A 19940-nucleotide genomic window follows, 5' to 3' on the forward strand; every position below is an offset into this window, starting at 1 on the left:
TCCAAATTTTTATTTAAATTTTAATTAGTGAACCTATATGGTAAAAGGGGTTCCAGGAGTAGAGTGCAGTGATTCATCACTTTCATATAACACCTACTGCTCATCGCAAGTGCCCTCCTTTATCCCCATCCCCCATCTCGCCCATCCTCCTGCCCACCTCCTTTCATCATCCCTCAGTTTGTTCTCTATCATAAAGGGTCTCTTATGGTTTGCCTTCTTCTTCCTGCCCCCCTCCCCTATGTGTATCTGTTTTTGTTTCTTAAATTCCACATATATGAGTGAGATCATATGGTACTTGTCTTTCTCTGACAGATTTATTTCTCTTAGCATAATACACTCTAGATCCATCCATGTCATTGCAAATGGCAAGAAGTCATTCTTTTTGATGGCTGAGTAATATTCCATTGCTTATATACACCACCTGTTACTTATCCATTCATCGGATGATAGACATTGGGTTCTCCCCATAGTTTGGCTACTGTTGATCATGTCTGATTATTAATTCGTGCATGGGGTGCCATATTCAAAATGATCTTTAGGAGATATCTAGGCTGCACGAATCGATTAGCCATGTGTGATGTGTGGCTAGGAGGGGCTGGCCACATGAGTTTGTTCACTTTCTCTGGCTCAGTATTTGAACTAGGACAGTTCCCTTGTTTCCTCTCCTTAATGCAGTTGTATTTATAGTGAGAAGTAACCCCTATCCTCAAAATTTCTGCTTCCCATTCTTCAGATAAGTTTCCTTTATCATTTGGACTTAGGACATACAGAACTTGAAGAGCCGCGTTCAAAAGCAGGAGGAGTTTAAAAATGAATTGGAAGATTATCAACGCCTACTCGATACACTGGAGAAAACTGGCCAAGAGATGATTGAGGCTGATCACTACGCCTCAGACAAGGTGGCCGAGCGTGTAGACGAGGTGGTCAGTCTCTGGAAGGAGCTGCTGGCAGCTACAGAGCAGAAAGGTGAGAAGCAGAGGTTTTGGTGAACGTCTACCTTCTAAGTTCTGAAACCTAGCATTTTAATCTCTACCACCTTGAATTTTCCTGGTGACCTCCATAAGAAGGGAGGCCACTCATTTCTTCCTGTATTGAACAGAGTTTTTATAAGTTAACATAAGTTTACCACATTATATACATACAACTTTATGTTATCTTCAGGCACATAGGTTTTAGTGAAATTACTTCTGTTTTCTTCTCTTTGCTCCCCCCCCTTTTTTTTTCTGTCTCCTTAACAAATATTCCAGAGCCATGAATCCAGTATTGGCTATGCACCTGGTGCATATGCTATGCACCTGGTGTTCTCATGTTAGATTTTCCCTACTTGGGTTCTATAGATGAGACAAGATATTTTGATCCAGGTTATTAAAGTAGACATTACAAGATTGTCAGCACCACATGTGATGTTCTTACAATATTTTATTCTTTTTAAAAATTATTTTTATTAACATAAAATGTATTTAAAATATATGTAAAAATGTATTATTTGCCCCAAGGGTACAGATCTGTGAATCATCAGGCTTACACATTTCACAGCACTCACCATAGCACATACCCTCCCCAATGTCCATCACCCAGCCACCCCGTCCCTGCCCCCCCACCCCCAGCAACCCTCAGTTTGTTTTGTGAGATTAAGAGTCTCTTATGGTTTACCTCCCTCCCAATCCCATTAAAAAAAACAATATTTTATTTTTATAAATGGAGTTTGATGATGCTTTTTTTCACATATCTGAAAGTGTTCAGGCCCTGCTGTAAGCTCTTAAAAAAATCCCCACATGTCTGCTTGAATAACCTCTACTTACATTTAACCTCCCTTCTCTAGAAAATCAGTCAGTTGTAGTAATTAACACAAATAATGAGGTCTTCCTGTCGATATTCTTCTTGTGAGACAGAGACTCCATTTATAGACACAACTTTGCCCTGGTTATAGACTACATATACCACACTGATTCCTTTAGATATCAACTCAATTTGGGGTTTAGGGGGAAAAAAAAAGCAAATTTACAGTAACAATAAGATGGTACTGCTACTCGCCAGTATCAGGAGATACAGCAAGTACTTAGCAGAAATAATGTAAATGATCGTTCAAAGAATAAAGAATTTAGCTGAGAATGGTGTGGACAATCAAGAAATTTTCTGGAAGAGAAAATTATGAGGCAGCGCTCCTGATGAAGGACAGGTACCAGGAAGGGCTGGTAATGTTCTGAGAAAGACATTTATAAAAAGATAGTTCACAATTTCAAATGGAAATCCATCCTGATTTTTATACTTCTCTTGGGAAATGCAGAGTTTGGGTTTGAATCCCTTTGAAAAGGAGGTCTTGATAGAGAGTAACAGTTGACATATTAAACACCCAAGATGGTCAGATCTAACACAATAGGACTGTACCTCCTCAGCAGAGAATAAACAGATTATTTATCTTTGTTTTGGGAATGAAAGTTACTATATTTAAAAAGAAATACCATCCAAATTGCACAAATTTAAGATTTTTTTTTGTATAATCACATATGGAATGGATATTTTTTCTCATTCGGATATCAAAATATTGTATTTCCCCTTAAGTCTGATGGAAGGTGTATTACTGTGTAGTGAGGAAGGGTCACGGTGTCTGTCGCATTCTTACTGCCTCACTCCAGGGAACCAGCTGCATGAAGCCAACCAGGAACTGCAGTTCAAGAACACTGCAGAAGACCTGGAGCGCTGGCTGGGGGACGTGGAGCAGCAGGTGGCCTCCGAGGACTACGGAAAAGGCCTGTCTGATGTACAGAACCTACTCAGGAAACACGGCTTCCTGGAGTCTGCTGTGGGCGTCCATCAGGTCGGTTGCCAGCTCTCTGGCCATGGTAGACCGAGCTCCTGTCCATGCTCTGAGCATACTCGTAATAAGTAACTATTGACAGAGAAAGAGAGCAAGGAACTGAAGGCAAAAATTCCAGAATTTTAGTTGGTCAGCTGCCCTTCCTAAGACCTTGTCTGGTGCAGCCATTGTCCTGGGTGCGGTTGTCGGAACCCCTTGGCCAGGGGAGCTTTGTGGGCTCTCACTCTTACTCCAGAAACTTGGGCTTCGTATTCCTGCTCATCACCTGCTGCTGATATGACCTTTGATGCATCTTTTCACCTTCTCACATCTCTATATGCTCATCTGTACCGCAAGGTTTGGACAACATGGCCTCTTCCTGTCCTGGCATTCCATGGGTCAAAGCTTGCAAATATCTTTAATCCTACTGCTTTATTTTTTGGTTAAGAACATTGAAGCCCATAGCTGTGAAGTGACTACCATGAGGTCACAGAGAGAACTGGCAGCAGGGCAAGGACTAGGATGTGGATGTGTAGGCTCTGAGTGCAAGGTTATTCCCCCGACATCCCACCAGATTGTCACTTGAGTTTATCTAGTCAGTTGTGAGATTGTGTGATTTTCTGGAGAACCCACTTCCAGCTGACTCACTTTCTCATCCAAGGGCTCCTAGCTTGTACTTAAGGATGACTCTGTTGTTCCCTAGAAAGTCCTCCTCTCCTGATCTATCTTGTTAAAATCCACTTCTATGATGTCTGCTCCTTGGGTTAAATGGGAAAGACAGAATAATCTAGAGGAAACAGGAAAACAAGCCAAGGCCCTTAGATAACTCCAGGGATGGCTTGATGGGGGTGGAAACAAGGTAAAAAAACAGTGAGATTCTTTTTGGAAATACCCCATTTCATCTCCTGGGCATTGTTCCTGGGATGCCAAAAAGTTTAGCCTGGGAAGTTTCCGTGTTAGTCACACCTGCAGCTCATTTGCAAGGGAGGAGGGTAGGAGGGGCAGTGGACAGAAAGTGCCCCTCTGTTTTCCTCCAGGCCTTGGTTTATTAACACTCTCTGACAGTTACTTGTGGTTTATTAATACCCCTCATAGTTAAGGCTCTGTGTCTGTGGTTTCCCTGATTTCCTTGGCACACTCTCTGTATATTCTGTTTTTCTGAAATGTTTAAGAATTACTTTCCTATAAATAGCTTTTGGGTGATGATGTGGCCCTCGGTTCAGCATCCCCTGTCACTCTGTTTCATGGATCTGGTTAGAAGTCATCACACAGTACTGGGGGAAGCTGATTCTCCCCAAAGCCTCCTCATGCTGAAACCCCCCACCCCTTTCTACTAAACGATGGCGTTTCCTGACACCTATTCTGTCTCTCCCTCAGGATCAGGTGGACACCCTCACAGACCTGGCAGTATATTTTGAAAAAATAGACCATCCCGATGCAGGAGACATAAAAGCAAGGCAGGAGTCTCTAGTGTCCCGGTTTGAAGCTCTGAAGGAACCACTGAGCACCCGGAAAAAGACGCTCATTGACCATCTCCTCCTGCACCAGATCTGCAGGGACACAGAGGATGAGGAAGCCTGGATCCAAGAGACTGAGCCCTCAGTGGCTTCCACCTACCTTGGTTAGTCCCTGAGCATGCACGGGCTGAGCCATAGAAGACCCAGGTCTGCAGACTCTCAGAGAGATCTGGGACAACCTGAGACACAGTTGTGGGGGATGCAGTGTTTGCTCTCAGCTCTTCCCTGTCACACTCAGGAACAATTTTTCCATCTTCCATAGAAGATTTTGTTAAAATTCATACTGAACGGTTTATCTCCTAAAGTAAACATGAACAATGCCATGAATTGAAGGCCTCTGAGAAGAGCTGGAGGGCTCAACCATTTGCTACTTGCTCTAACTTAAGTTACCGCCAAGGCCCTTGGCTGAGCCATCATGGTTGGTGCTCGAAGTCCCAAATAATTTTGTCCATAGTGTCAGTGCCTCCCTTCTGTGAAGATCTTAGCTATGGGAAAGACAAAAGTGGTGGGACAGCAGAGAAAGTACATACCTTCCTTTCCTTTGGGAGCTGTCCATCATTGCCAGTGCTGGGGTACAAGTGGAATGCAAACTTCATACCCAATAGTGGGAGCATCTATGAGGAGCTGATGATGATGACAGTGGAGGGGCCAGCCTGGGAGAACTTCTAGAAGAGAAAAGACCTTCTGAAGGGTGGACAGGCATGGCGAACTTCTGGAAAGTCATTTAGTGGGAAGTACAGGGAAGGGAATTTTGAAGGGAAGAGGGGGAATGTGTGGATAGAAGATAGGTAGTTGACATCTGGAACTGGGGTGCTGAGAAGCTGGAGGAAATTAATAATGTATAGCATTATTAATGCTAGCAGCAAGGGAGGCATATTTTTATAAGTTATTTCTAATCTTTACAAAGAAAACTTTAAAACATATAACACATCATTTTCATGGTGAAAAACACCTAAGTTCGAGCATTTGATAACTTTCTGACACCCATAAGAATTAGTAAGTGGAAGACTCTGCTTTTTACACTGTAAAATCTGAAACAAAATTGTTTGCGTGCTATTGAAAGTTCTGGTTGAAGAGTTACTTGCCTTTATGCCTATATAGTGACTCATTTATTATCTTTTGTAAAATAACGAGTTGAACTTTCTCAGTACAAAGAGACAGGGGAACAACAGTGAGCAGAGTTAATTCGGACAAATGATATAAATTTCAGGAAGTCCAGACAGAGACTACAGCCTCAAGGGGAAAAACTTGTAGGTCCAAGAGTTATAAAAAGTAGAGTAGCCTCTTCTTATTTCATACACTAGAACAATACCTGGACTTAGAATTATTTTTCTCTGTAGGCAAGGACCTGATTGTCTCCAAGAAGCTTCTGAACAGACACCAAGTCATCCAGGATAACATTGCCAGTCATGAGCCAAGCATCCAAGCGATAACAGAGAAGGGAAACAAAATGGTAGAGGAAGGTATGTATGGTTCAGGTTGAACTGGTCAATAATCACATGCTAAACTTAAAGGAAAAAGTTTGTTCAATTTTAGGGCTTTAAGGGAATTTAAAGATATCTGATTCACATTCCCTTTTAATGCAGAAATTCCCCTTGGGCATTTCTGACAGACACAATGATGATACAATATTGCTTATATAATCCAATAACAGGAAACTCCCTACCTCATAAATCAACCATTTGTATTCTTCAGTTTAGCCAAAATTATTAAATAAAATATTTTTATGCTAATAATCAATATGATCTTCTGTAGAAGTTTTAGAATTTAGAATTTAAGTTACAAAGCCCCAGAAAACAAATCAGGTCCTTTTCCCACATGGGAATTTCTGGATCTGTGAAGACTTGTCTCAGATCATTTGCATTTATTTATTTTGATCATTTACATTTAAAGCAGTTATAGTCTGGATAGTTAATAGTACCATTTCTTTAAATTCCTTATTTGCATAGTCTCAGTAGCTCTCCTTTTCCTGGCTTCTTGTCTTTAAAAACCCCCTACTGCTTAAAGATGATGTTTGAAAATGAGCATCAAAACATCAAGTTCTGGGGGCGCCTGGGTGACTCAGTGGTTGAATCCTCTGCCTTCGGCTCAGGTCGTGATCTCAGGGTCCTGGGATGGAGCCCCGCATCCCCCCCTCTGTCTGCCTCCTTCCTCCTCTCTCTGCCTGCTTCTCTGCCTACTTGAAAAAAAAACAACAACACAAAACATGAAGTTCTGGCTGTGCTATAAGCAACATAGATTACATTGGATCATCTCTCCTTTGATTCAAGAATAATTTATTGCCAACAAAAGAAGAAGAAGAAGGAGAAGGAGGGGGAGAGGAGGGGAGGGGGAAAAGAAGGAGAAGAGGAAAGTGTTGCTACCCAGCATCCAGCTATCAAAAGTATAGTTTGAAATTCACATTGTTGACCAAAAATTCAGATCTCAACTGAGGGATTCAAACTTAAAATGTTTATTTACAGTTCCTATTTTACTATAGTGACTCATCTTATTCCTTTCCTTGAATTGTAATTGTGGATTTCACCTATTTCATTCAGTTCTATCAGTTTTTGTTTCATGTATTTTGAAACTATATTTTTGTGTGCCTACATATTTAGGCTTGTTGTGTCTTCTTAATGAATTAAAATCTTTCACATTACAATAGATAGCCCTCTTTATCCCTGGTCATACCCTGAAGTCTACTTGGTGCTACATCAGTACAGCCACACCAGCTGTCTTTGATTCATGTTTGCACAATATATGTTTCTCCATCTTTTTGGTTGTAGTCTATTTCTTTATGTTATAAGCAGATTTCTTACAGAAAGCATAGAGTTAGGCTTCACTTTTATGTTATGCAATCCGGTAATCTCTCTCTTTTATGGGATTGTTTAGACCATTTAATTTTAAAGCAATTATTAATATGGTTAAGCTTAAATCTAACATCTTGCTATTCATTTTTCTTTGTCCATCAGTTTCCACTTTCTTTGGATTAATGATGCATTTATTACGATTCCATTTTATCTCTATATTTGTTACATATAGTTCTGTGAGGTACATGTCTATGGGAGATGTGTGCATATGTGTTTATTCTGGAGTAGTGATTCTCCAATTATGGTTTTGATAATGCTAAGACATTATTTGCCTTTTTTATATTCATTCTTTTGTAAGTGCACAGTGAAATTTTCTACATGATGTTTGATAATGCCTTTGCTCCAGTGGCTAATAGAATATATACTTGGATATTCTTTTGTTTTAAAAATTTTTGTTTCAATTTCTGATATGGTGACTATTAATAGATATCACCATATGAGCAAAAGCTCTTAGGGGTCCTCAATAATTTTTGAAATTATAAGGGAATTCTTAACTATAGGGAACAAGCTAAGACTTGTTGGAGAGAAGTGGACAGGAGATGGGCTAGTTGAATGATGGGGATTAAAGAGGGCACTTGTGATGAGTCCTAGGTGTTATATATAAGTGATGAACCACTAAATTCTACACAAGAAACTAATTTTAGAAGCCAATTTTACCATGTATGTTAACTAACTAGAATTTAAATAAAAGCTTGAAATGAATTTTAAAAAAATATAAGAGGATTCTAGGAGCAAAAATTTAAGAGCCACTGTTCTGGGATTTAAATATATAGATCTTTAATGTATCACATTCTAACTTTATAAAAGCATACTATTTCATGTGTAGAATAAGATCCGTAAGCAGTATGTTTCCATTTCTCCTATTTTCTTCTTTGTATATTGATGTCACACATTTTAATTTTATAAATGTTATAAATCCCACTGTAGATTGTTGCTAATTTTGCCTTACCAGTCAATCAGCTTTAAGAGTAAGAATGGAGTAAAAAACCCTTTTATATTTATTCTATATGTATTCACATACATCCACATATTTTGTTCTTTGTTCCTTTGACTACATTGATATTTTTACCTCATAATTTTTCTTCTACATGGAGAGCTTTCCCTAATAGCTCTTGTAGTGCAGGTCTGCTAATCCTACATCCTCTAAGCTTTTGTTGGTCTGAATGACTTCATTTTGAAGCACATTTTTAGCTGACACAAATTCTTGGTTGACAGTTTCTTTCTGGAATTAAAGAGGCTGCTGCTTTGTCTGTCGACTTGTGGGGCTTCCGATACGGAGTCTGCTCTCACTACTATCTCTGCTCCTCCCTGTGTAAAATACCTCTTTCCCCTGTTACTCTTTTAAGCTTTTTATCACTGGCTTTCAGAAATTTGATTACAGTATAACTTGATGTGGTTGTCTTTGTTTGTTGAGCTTGTGATCATTGAAGCTCTTGGATCCTCCAGGGAGCACTCTTAAGCTGGAACTGATTTAACAAAGGGGCCAATACTGAGGCGTCGTCTTTCTGGTCCACTTTGGTGGGAGCTGATGTTAACTACATGTAGCCTTATGTTGAGCCTTAGGGATTTGGGCCTCCTGCTTTTCCACCCCCTTGTCCTAACCTAGAGGAGCCTCCTGACATGGCGTGTAAGTCTCAAACATGCGAGGAGACCCCCTGTACATCTCCAGGGCTCTGTCTGTGTGTGATGTCCTTGCTGGGCCCCCTGCTCTTCGAGCTTGGGTGGTCTTGCCTGTCCCGGCTCACTCTGCCTGCTCAGCTCCGTGTGCCAGCTCGTTTTGTGTGGCGTCACCCCGGCCCTACAGCCCAGAAACAGCCCTGCACGTGGGGGCACATCTCATTTCCTTCCCTTCTCGGAAGAGTCACAGTCTTCTGCCTGTGGTCTGGACGTCGTCATATGTTGCGTTCTTTCTTGTTTTCTCGTTGTTAGGGTGAGAGAACTGGTCGTGTGGTGATAAATCCCTTCTGGGCAGAATTGGCGATCTGTTGGATTTTCTGTTTATTCCAGAAAATACATGTTTTTGGAACCCTGGGCAGGAGCCACATGAAGTCTTCTGTTTTCAAGTCTAAGTACCGCAGACTATGCCACACCCTTCACCACCACACAGACACACCCATCCTCCCTGACCACCTACTGATGTTCCGTCTCGGAACACTCTAACTCCCAGGAATTTAGGTGAATTGCTACACTGACAGCGTAAAGCAGCAGCCTCATGCCTTCCTTTCTCTCTCCCACGTCACCAAGGGGACTAAAGGAAAGTGATGTTACTGAGGGCAATACTCAACCTTTCTCTAACTCCTCCACAGGGCACTTTGCTGCAGAAGATGTGGCCTCTAGGGTCAAGAGTTTGAATGACAATATGGAGTCTCTCCAGGCTCGGGCTGGCAGACGGCGGAATGATCTTGAGGCCAATGTCCAGTTCCAGCAGTATCTGGCTGACCTGAATGAAGCAGAAGCATGGATTCAAGAGAAGGAACCTATTGTAGACAACACTAACTATGGGGCTGATGAAGAAGCAGCTGGGGTAAGGGGGCATGGAGGTGGACATTGCCTAGTTCTCACCAAATGGTACCGAATTAGATTGTGGGATGGCTATCGGTTCTGTGAGATTATTTGGGTGTTTCCAGAGTGATAATCTTTGGCCTTGCTTTGGTTGGGATAACCTCGGAGTTGACACAAATCCTAAAACGTACACTACATTTTCCTGATCCCACAGAAGTTTATAGATTCCTTAAAGATTATCTAAACCCCAAAGGGCATGGCCAGAGATCTACACATGTCTTGGTCCATCCTAAATTTCCCAGAATAGGCTTGGGCTTTCACAAACCAACCATGGTTCTAAGATATATACAGTTTCATTACTTTATTGACATAAAATCAGGCAGACATGTTGGGACAAGAACCTCAAAGGTCATAATCACTGTCTATGTCTGCTTCTGGTTTTGTTCATTACCTCATGATAAGCCGGCCTAGTGTTTAACCAACCTTCAGCACTAGAAGTAGTTGTGGTGGGCATCTAAAGTCATGCTAGTATTTAATACCAAAAACTAACGTCATTAGCTGCACCCTCTGCTAGCTGTGGTGTGGGTCAGTAAAACACTTGTGCAATTATGACTTCATTTTCATTAAAGCAAAAGTGAATATATTGAAATGTCGATCATTTAATTCCTAGTTTCCCAATACTTGCAAATTTAGAGTTAAACAAACAAACAAACAAACACCTCTCTTTATTATAGATGGAGAGTGTCTCTTACCAGGAATTAGGACAAGTGATACAATCCAATTAATACCCGAATGGCTCCCAAGAACGCTTAGGGCTCTTCCTGTACTCACTTCTAATGGCCCCTCGTCAACAAATCCAGGCTCTTCTGAAGAAGCACGAGGCCTTCCTGGTGGACCTGAGTGCCTTCGGGAACAGCATGCAAGCCCTGCGGGACCAGGCAGCGGCTTGCCAGGTGAGAAGGTGGAGCTGCCAGGAGCCACACTGCCCGCCGGGCGACAGAGGATTCTCTTTCTGACTGGCTTGTACGTCCAATAACCCAGGAAGCAACTGCAAAGGAAACGCTAGGTTCTCTGGGCCTTCTAGGCAGGAACGGTGGCCTCTCGGCAGCGGTCGCAGAGCTAGTTGGCCGGGCTCTCGCTGAACGCGATCGTACGCCCGCCGACGCGCTCTCGCTTTCCACCTTCCTCGCTTGGGTGTTTCGGTTCCCCGCCCGCCCCCACGCACGCGCCTCCTTCTCACAGTCCCTCCTGGTCGCTCGGCCCCCTTCCGGGTTGTTGGCGCAGCTTATGCAATGGCGACCGTGCGCAACCTTGAGGAAAGCACAATCCCGACGGCAGGAAGACGCCGGTCTATTAGGAGATCAGAAAGTTCGGCAGATAAGAGCACGTGACAGACATACGGACAGGAGGAAGGGTCTCAGGGCAAGGAGCTCCCCTCAGCAGAAATAAAACTGTTGGACGGTAGGAGGGTCCTCACGGCTGAGGTGAACCAGTTTATCTGGTTATTTTCAGAGATGGTTTAGCGTGTAGATGAGGAGGGCTTTTCCAGTCAATAGTGTATGAGCGCGAAGACACGAAAGCCCAGAATACTCAGGCGTGTTTGGGAAATGGTCCCGCGAGTGCTGGAGAATGTGAAGACGGTCAGGAGCGAGCGGCGCAGAGCTTGTCCTGAACCGCCGCGAGGCTGGGACCCGCAGAGTGACGGGGGCGCCTCCTTGCGGTCGTGGAAGGAAAGAGAGAGGCTCTGGGTTCACACTCTGGGAGTAGACAGCAGACGTGGGTGGGACTTGTCCGCCACCGCGCGCGGAGCTGTGTGCATGCCTTCCTCAGGAACAGGTGGCAGAGTGCATTGTGCTTGGTGAGGAAACACGGTGCTCCGAGGATATAAAATCAGGGGGTCTGTAAGGGAGGCGCACATTTTCCACTCTGACGGGAAGCAGGCATGGGCCGTGGCTTAAAACGGCGTGTGGTACTCCGTTCATTCTCTCAGAGGTCTGACACTTGCATAAAGTACAAATCAGAGAAGGCTACACCTTGGAGAGCAGGTTGCTTGCTAAAGAGAGGTCCAAGACCTCTGATCCCAGTTTATGGTGTCGGTTTTTATAATTCTGTGGGCTTTCCTGTGCTCTAGGTCATCCATCTCGTAAAAAAAAAAAAAAGTCCACTTTTCACTGATGTAATAATTTAAGGGTGAAGGGGTTGGAAGGGTTGTCAGTGAAGGCCTGGGAAAGGCAGAAGGCCGTGAGAGATAGTGGGTTTTTCACTTTCTCGAAGAGTCTTCTAAAATGTTGGGCGTAGAAACCTTGATTACCTGCTTTACACCCTGGAGGCTCAGAGCACTCCCTATGTTTCTGACAAACTACACACTCAGTGACTCATTATGTGTTCATGTTTCCTGGCCCGCCTGTCCCCTCAAGGGTCAGGGCGGCACCGTGTGTCTGAGAACGGCTCATTACAATCTCCCTCTGGCTGGCGGCTGTGTGGGACGGCCCAGCCTGAGGCTCTCCTCTCCCGTCAGCGGGGCATGGCTCCCCACCGAGGGGCTGGAGAGAGACAGGTTTCAAGCCGGTGACTGATGGGATCTGCTTCCTGCTCTCGTTCAGCAGCAGCAGGCCGCGCCCTGTGGAGGGAGCCGCTCGAGAACAGAGGGTTGTGGCTTTATACGACTTCCAGGCCCGCAGCAACCGCGAAGTCACCATGAAGAAAGGCGACGTCTTAACTCTGCTCAGTTCCATCAACAAGGTGACCTTTCCTTCTAACCTTCTTCCCATCAGCAAGACAGCTCCCCCATGGTCAACCCTCCCAGCCCTGCCAGATATCCATATTTTGCCCAAAGAACATTTTTCTATGGCTGTCTCTCTTAAATCACCATAATTTATTAAGTAGCATCTTTGCTTCAGGTATTTTGTAAGGTCTTGTGTATATCCTTTGGGGTTATACTGTTAATTATAGCGAAAAAAAATGAAGACTCAAGAAGCCTAAGTAAGTTGCCCAAAGACATAGAAACTATGAATGGCAATTCTGTGATCCTATTTATCCCTTTCTCCTCATCTCTGCTTGTCCCTCCTTCATGCCAATAGTCCCAGTGCTGGAACAACAATGGCCAGGGTGAGGAGGAACCTGGAAAAAAGAGAAGTTTTTTGTGAAAGAGCCTGTGAGAATAGGGACAAAATATCGGCTTTTTTCATAAGTGCTCAGATTATTTTTTTTTCATTGCAATAATTTCCAAAAATTATTGGGAAGAAAAGAAGAGAGTCTAGGATATTGTTGTGCTGGGGCGAGTGAATCCTGAGGCAGGATGGATGGTCCATGAGCAAATAAGCTACATGCCAGTCCCATTTTCTCCCTGCTCAGCCTTCTCCCCGTCATCACATCATGCCCCAAGGACACTGAATCCGGAGTGTTAGTTCGGTAACACCCCAGATTGCTCGGTGGGGCCCAGGGTGATACTGGAACACAAAACATCCACGAGCGAATTTTAAGGCCGTGCACAATTTTTAGGTGCTCTGGGAGAGGTGGGGAGGAGAGGCCCATACCCACCATAGTCTGCCTGTGCCTGCAGACTTAGTTCTAAGAGTTGAAGCCTCTCCTATTTGTGGTTTTTCAAGAACTAAAGGAGTGGGGATCTTTCTCCCTCTCCAGGACTGGTGGAAGGTGGAATCTGGTGACCACCAAGGCTTTGTGCCTGCTGTCTATGTCAGGAAACTGGCCCAGGATGAACTGCCCCTGCCCCCGCAGCGACAACGAGAAGACCCAAGCAGCATTGCCCAGCGCCAGGAGCACGTTGAAAACCAGTACGTTTTAGAAGCAGGAGAACTGGACAGCACTTGGCTGAATATTTCTTATTGGCAAAGACACTTCTCATGACTCTGTGGTTAGATTAATGATGCCATTGTAAATTCTCAGATTTTATGAGCTAAAAGTCAACTTTGGGTTCTTGAAAAACTTCAGTTTTTGTATGAGAATGATTAAGGCAATTGCCTGAGGTCAGGCACTTCATGGAGCCACTCCTGGTTGCCTGCCCAGCACTCTGAGGTCATCGAAGTCTTCTGACTTCCACGTGAACTTAGTTATTCCACCAGTTTCTCAACCAGGTGTTGGCTGGCATGTGAACATCTCACATTTATAGAATAGGGGAGGTGTGATGCCAGTCACACTATTGGAACACTGACATTTGTATTATTTTTAATGGAACCCCGTGTGTTTGTCTCTCTGCTCTCTGTTTCCTCCCAGCTTTATTTCCTCCTCTCCTCCATTCTTTGTTTGATTTTCCCTCTCTCTTCTTCTTGTTCCTTTTACTCTCCCTGCTTCCACTCCTCAGCGTTTCTTCCATGTCTCACAACACCATTCCCAGTCTCTCTGTTTCGGCACACAGGTACCGCTCCCTCCTTGATAGGGCAGAGGAGCGCAGGCGGCGTCTGCTGCAACGCTACAACGAGTTTTTGCTGGCCTACGAGGCGGGCGACATGCTAGAGTGGATCCAAGAGAAGAAGGAAGAGAACACTGGGGTGGAGCTAGAGGATGTCTGGGAGCTGCAGAAGAAGTTCGATGAGTTCCAAACGGTGAGAATGAGCAACCTTCTCCTCCAGATGGCTTCAGACAGTGACCTTGCTTCCGTTTATCCCACATGTTCTCCTAAGTGGTTCCTCAACTTCACATCTGCTAAATATCTTTCCCAGAGCTGCTGAGAGTCCCACATTTCAGATCTCTATGAGACGTGAAAGGGAAATTCAGAGGGATTAGTGGCCTTGGCTCTGCAGCCTACAGTCCCTGCCACTCCCAGGCCCTTCTAGTCTCCCTGAGCTCTTCAGCACTCATCCCACACCATACTTCATTCTGGGATCCTAGGTTGAGGTGGGAGGCTATGGGACTCTTCAGAAGCTCTTAATTATGGGACAGAAGGTGAGATGGGAAGGTGGGAAGAACTTATAACTAGTTTCTAAGTTTCTACCCGCCTGAAACCATCCATCCTCCATTCTCACAGACTCATCCCATACGTTAGCTAGCAGTGAATATAAACCTCTTCCTTCCTTTCTTTACCTTATGAAGTTTTCTACATAGAATTCAAAGACCCACATGGGTAGATGATACATAGATAGATAGATAGATAGATAAATGAACGGATAGAGAGATGATAGATGATTGATATATGGATAGATGGATGGATGGACAGATGGATGGATGGATAGATAGATGATAGATACTTAGATAGATGATGGATGGATGAACAGAGATAGGTAAATAGGGATTTTATATATGCATATAGAATATATAAGAAAAGAGGAAAGTGAAATAAAGGGAAGCAATGACACAATTATGAAAGAACACCAGGAATGACACTCCCATGAGGAAGCTCATTTAGAGGCCTTTGTAAAATGTAACGGACGATCTCAACCCCATAAGCATCGTGATGAGCTCCTCAGAGCTATTTCTTATAACACACCTTAACACAAGCAGATTACAACTTAGTCCATGAAATTCTATAGAGGGCAGAGGAGTTTCTGTTGGTAGGAAAGCACAGGCTGCAGCTTAGGTAAATCAGAAGAGATTGTTCAGAAATCTCAGAAGTTGGATGTGCTCCACACTCCAGAAAAATGGCAGCTCTCTTGCCAAGTTCTCAATAGCCAGTGGGGTCAGGGAGTTTAAAACTCCTCTTCTTAGTGGCAGATTGGAGGGTGGCTTCTTGTGCATTGCATATGAGATTAACGATATTAATATTTAGGGCAGGGGGGGGGCAGGCAGGTATGAAGATTCCTGAGAAGGGGATTTATGCTGCTTTGGACAAATTTTCCCACCCAGGATTTGAAGGCCAATGAGCCTCGGCTGAGGGATATCAACAAGGTGGCCGATGATCTTCTATTCGAAAAGCTTCTAACACCAGAAGGAGCTCAAATACGGCAGGTAAGTAGAACTCCTGCTATGGTTTCCTCACTGCCCGACTGAGCTCGGGGGCCACATTGCACTTTGATGCACTCAACTTCATGTTCCACAGATCAGCTAGGACAGGCGGAAGATAGAAAGCCGGCTTCAGGAAAGGTCAAAGACGATAGCTCAAGCAATCCACCCATGTATGTACTTAACCTGATCTGAAATCTATAAATTGCAACACATGTCTCCCTCCTCCCCACATCTTCACTTACAGACACAGAAAATTCATGCTCATACACACAAATATAAAGAAAATGTAGGTAAGAATCTATAACAGTGGAAAGGGGCTGGTCAGGAAAGCTGACTAGAAGAGACAGACACTGATAAAATGTGATGAAAAAAAAAAAAGAAAAACACAGGTCAGTACAGAGGAGAGGTGGGATATTCTAGACCTGATTTAGACTGGGACCCTTTGTTACATGGAAGATCGAAGGAGCATGAGTGGGATGTCTAGTCCAGCTCTCTGGGTTGTCATAAACCAGGGAAGAGGAGTTCTCTGCCTCTTTTCAGGTGGTTGAGGTGGAGTAGGAGGGAGAAGAGATGTGCGTAGGAGTAATGCATGTGCTCTCTGTGGAAAGTTGAGCTCTAAGTGGTGGCTTGGTTTGGTCCATTCAGGATGCATAAATATAATAGCTGCTAGCTACCCAGGCAACATGCCATACCCACCTTCTGGAGGTTGGTATGTAGTCTCTGTAGCAGTCAATGTCGGTTGCTGCTCTAGGGTTGGGTTTCCATTCTGGAACATCATTTGGGGAGGGAAACATCCCTTTGTCAACTGCATGAATGAGGGCCAAGCACTCCAGAGAGGAAAGAAACCTATTGAAGTTTCTGAAGTAGATCACACAACAACAACGAGCATTCAAACATCATTGGGTCTTTGAACAACACTGAGCCACCTGAGTTAGCTTTCTAGCCAACACCCGTTGTGTCTGCCTCTTCTAGGAGTTGAATACTCGCTGGAACTCCTTGCAGAGCCTTGCGGAGGAGCAGCGCCAGCTGCTGGGCAGTGCCCACGCTGTCCAGGTGTTTCAAAGGTGAGATGGTAACCCTGAGAGGCAGTGCTACTCTAGAACCCACTCGAAAGCCCAAGTCTGATTGCTGCAGGAGAGGCATCGCTATTACTAGAACACGCAGAGACTAGATCAGTGGAGGTCAGGTGATGGGGTCCTCCCAGACAACCAGCTCTAATTTTCTAGTGCCTGGTCTTGGATCCTGATGCGTAAGTAGCAGTTTTCATGGTAGGTAATGAAACTCAGAGTAGAGATAAGAGGTTTATGTAATTTGTTTCAGAACTAGCCATAGACAGCAGCCAGCCACAGATACCACATTGGTTTCAACTGTTGATTGAAACCTTTTTTTTATGTCTGATTCCAAATCTGTGTCTGCACACACATAGCTCAGCAAGCAAGCGAGCGAGCAAATGGTAACCAGACACCCTCACCAGGTATAAACGTAGTTTTGAGTGTTTGGAGCAGGAAAACAGATGCAGAGTTTGGCTGGACAGTCAGGTCCTCTGGCCCGGACAGGCTGTACCTGTTAGTAGCAGTCTAACCTTGAGCAGATAGCCTCCTTAAGGCTCTGGTCTTGCCTGTGGAAAGTGGTCACAGTAGCTATGCCTCAAGTCATAGCTGGAAGGATGAAGTGAGCCTGTGTTCTAGTATATCAGGAAGGGGGGTGGGGATGAGTAGAAAGGATGTCCCTGGAGTCAGCTGGGCCGCCTGTGGAACACACTGTCACCCTCAATCCTTCACTCTCATGAGCCAGAGAAGCAGATGAGATGAAGGAGCAGATTGAGAAGAAGCGCCAGGCCCTCCAGGTGGCCGATCCCGGCTCAGACCTGTTCAGCGTTCAGGCCCTTCAACGGCAGCATGAGATCTTTGAGAGAGACTTCATGCCTCTGGGAGAAAAGGTGGGACATTCACTCCCAAGCTGTTCCAACACATCCCTCTTCACATTGACACCTCTGTGTGGCCTCCTCTGTGTTTCTATTCCCCAGTCTCTCCTCTCATGTTTCTCCTTGTCTTACTCTGTACTTGATCTTGTACCTGTCCCTAAGATGAGGGCACCCAAAGGACATGGCCAGGACCTCAGAACATGGAGGGAAAACATCCTGAAATGACCTCTGAAATGACCTGTCCAAGCACCTCTTAGTGGCTTCCAAGTGCCTAAACCGTATAGAAGGCCCTCAGCCTCAGACCAGGAGGCACTGGCCACCCCCAGGATAGCCTCGGCTGGGCGTGTTGCAGTTTTCTTCATAAGGAACTGACAGAACTTAATCCTACTTGACCTACAAGAAAGCTCTGGAACTTGCCAGATGTACTCTGGGATAAATCAGGGGCATCCTGGCGTTATCTTGCAGAGCAGAAAAGGCACAGAAAATATCTATATTGAAAAGGTCTTCACATTAAAAGTCAGGACCCTTGGGTACAAAGTTGACCTTGCCACTTATCAACAGGTTCACTTAATCATCTGCCCAACACCCTCTCATCTTAAAAAGAAGTTTGGTAATGTCGAGTTTGACTACTTGCGGGAGTTACCATGTGTACTGAAAGGGTTGGCACTATTTTATGAAGTGGCAAAATGTTCTCTTACCTCCCTGAAGTCTACTTGAGGAGTGAGCATTGCCAGGGCTCAGAAGTGGTATTTCACTAAGATTAGCTATGGCTCTAACTGCTGATTTTCAGAGCTCGTGTATCTCTTCAGGTGACCATGCTGGTGGAGACAGCAGAGCGGCTCAGTGAGTCCCACCCAGATGCTGCTGATGACCTGCGGAGGCAGGGAACGGAGCTGAAGGAGGCGTGGGACAACCTTCTGAAGGGCTCGGAGGAGCGGAAGGAGAACTTAAATGAGGCCCAGAAATTCTACACCTTCCTTATGCGAGCCAGGTAAAGCTCCAAAGGCAGGCTCCACCAGGTGGGGTGGGCGATGCCCACATTTGGCCCCGTGCAGACCTTCTAGGAGCAATCTGGTTATAGGTGCTCTTTACTCCTAGTTTGGAGGGTATGTCCACATCCAGATCATACCTTGGTCGAGGCACAGAAAGCATAGCCCCAGTAGTTCAAGCCATAGAGTACCTAAGTTTGAAAGAACGTGACACCACTGAGGCCAGTCAAGTCAGCCTAGAGCACATATGCTACATAGGTGCTGTGTGGAGTGGTGTAGACGACGGGCATTTTCTTCCTACTGGAAAGACAGAGAAGAGCACAGATACCCACGGTCGAATGCAATACAGCCCAAACGCGCATCCTAACAATGCACAGAACTAGCATGGAAAGGTACGAGGTTAAGAATGGTATAGTATGTTCAGGAAGTGGGGGCAGCCGGAGCACAAGTTTGCATATCAGAGGGCTCAAGACAACTGTTGGGGCATAGGCTCAGACATGTTAAGATAAAATCCAGAAAGCTTCCGTTGCCTTCCTAGAGACCCTAGACGTTATCACAGTGGAGCAAACAGACACTTTATCTGTGGAACAGCTTCCATGTTCTGCCCCATCACCACCGTCTGCTGGGAGGAGCATTTGGAATCAAGGATCCAAGAAGTACTCACAATGTTATACTTTTGGGGAAAAAAAATTATTTACTTTTGGTAAATAATTGCAATTCCTCTTGGCAATCTCCTCCCCACTTTGGCATCTCTGGGACGCTGTAGTTTTTCATACAATATAAATAAATAGCGTCCACAGCCACCCCCAAATCATACCTGCTCACAGCTCTTTGGACATACAGATTCTGCTCTGACTTCAGACTCAAGTCAGATGCTGCCTCCTTCCCTTTGTGAACTCTACTCTTCAGTAGGCAGCGGTAATATTCCCTCCATCTGAGCAACCCTGACACTGGCTTTTATCTCTTTATGACCCTCTGCTTTCCAGGCTGTTTTTGAAACAATAGGTTTTAGCCTCTTGTGTTTTGTTTGCTTTTTTTTTTTTTTCCTTTACTCTAAAGTGTGAATTCCTCTTCTGCAATGTTTGGTACTTAGTAAGTACCCAGGGAAACTTAGTTGTTTAAGTGAATACATGAGTTTATAAAAGAAAAGACCCTTCTACCCTAGAGTAGATGTTTGTTTTTTCTTCAGCAAGAAGAAGGAGTCTCTGTATGTGATGCTAATATGGGCATCACAGAGAATTGCAAATGAGTGCATTGTTACCTGATATTTATCCTCTGGGTCATGGACCTTAGCTCTCCTTGTCATTCCCCTTGACTGCTGATGGTAAGAAGTGGGCTCTGGTCTCATCAACAGCATGGAGAAAGAGAGAGAGAAAGAGAGAGAGAGAGGGAGAGAGAGAGAGGGTTTACATAAATGTGTGTGTACAGGTATGAGTGTGTGTGCATGTGTGTGTGTGTATGTGT

The 19940-nt window shown here is 44.5% G+C and overlaps 1 protein-coding gene across 1 annotated transcript in view; it reads left to right on the plus strand.

The window, feature by feature from the left end:
- The window catches only part of SPTA1 (spectrin alpha, erythrocytic 1), a 65202-nt gene that overhangs the window by 16255 nt on the left and 29007 nt on the right, over positions 1-19940 (plus strand). The window contains exons 15-27 of the mRNA XM_047705649.1: positions 762-966; positions 2637-2818; positions 4175-4418; positions 5655-5777; positions 9470-9687; positions 10526-10626; positions 12278-12407; positions 13308-13459; positions 14041-14227; positions 15465-15566; positions 16536-16627; positions 17358-17502; positions 18297-18478. Of these exons, the coding sequence (XP_047561605.1) occupies positions 762-966; positions 2637-2818; positions 4175-4418; positions 5655-5777; positions 9470-9687; positions 10526-10626; positions 12278-12407; positions 13308-13459; positions 14041-14227; positions 15465-15566; positions 16536-16627; positions 17358-17502; positions 18297-18478 (2063 nt within the window). The remainder of the gene's footprint in view (positions 1-761; positions 967-2636; positions 2819-4174; positions 4419-5654; positions 5778-9469; positions 9688-10525; positions 10627-12277; positions 12408-13307; positions 13460-14040; positions 14228-15464; positions 15567-16535; positions 16628-17357; positions 17503-18296; positions 18479-19940) is intronic.

The sequence above is a fragment of the Lutra lutra genome, chromosome 15 (assembly GCF_902655055.1).
Source record: "Lutra lutra chromosome 15, mLutLut1.2, whole genome shotgun sequence".
In the NCBI taxonomy this organism is placed as follows: Eukaryota; Metazoa; Chordata; class Mammalia; order Carnivora; family Mustelidae; genus Lutra; species Lutra lutra.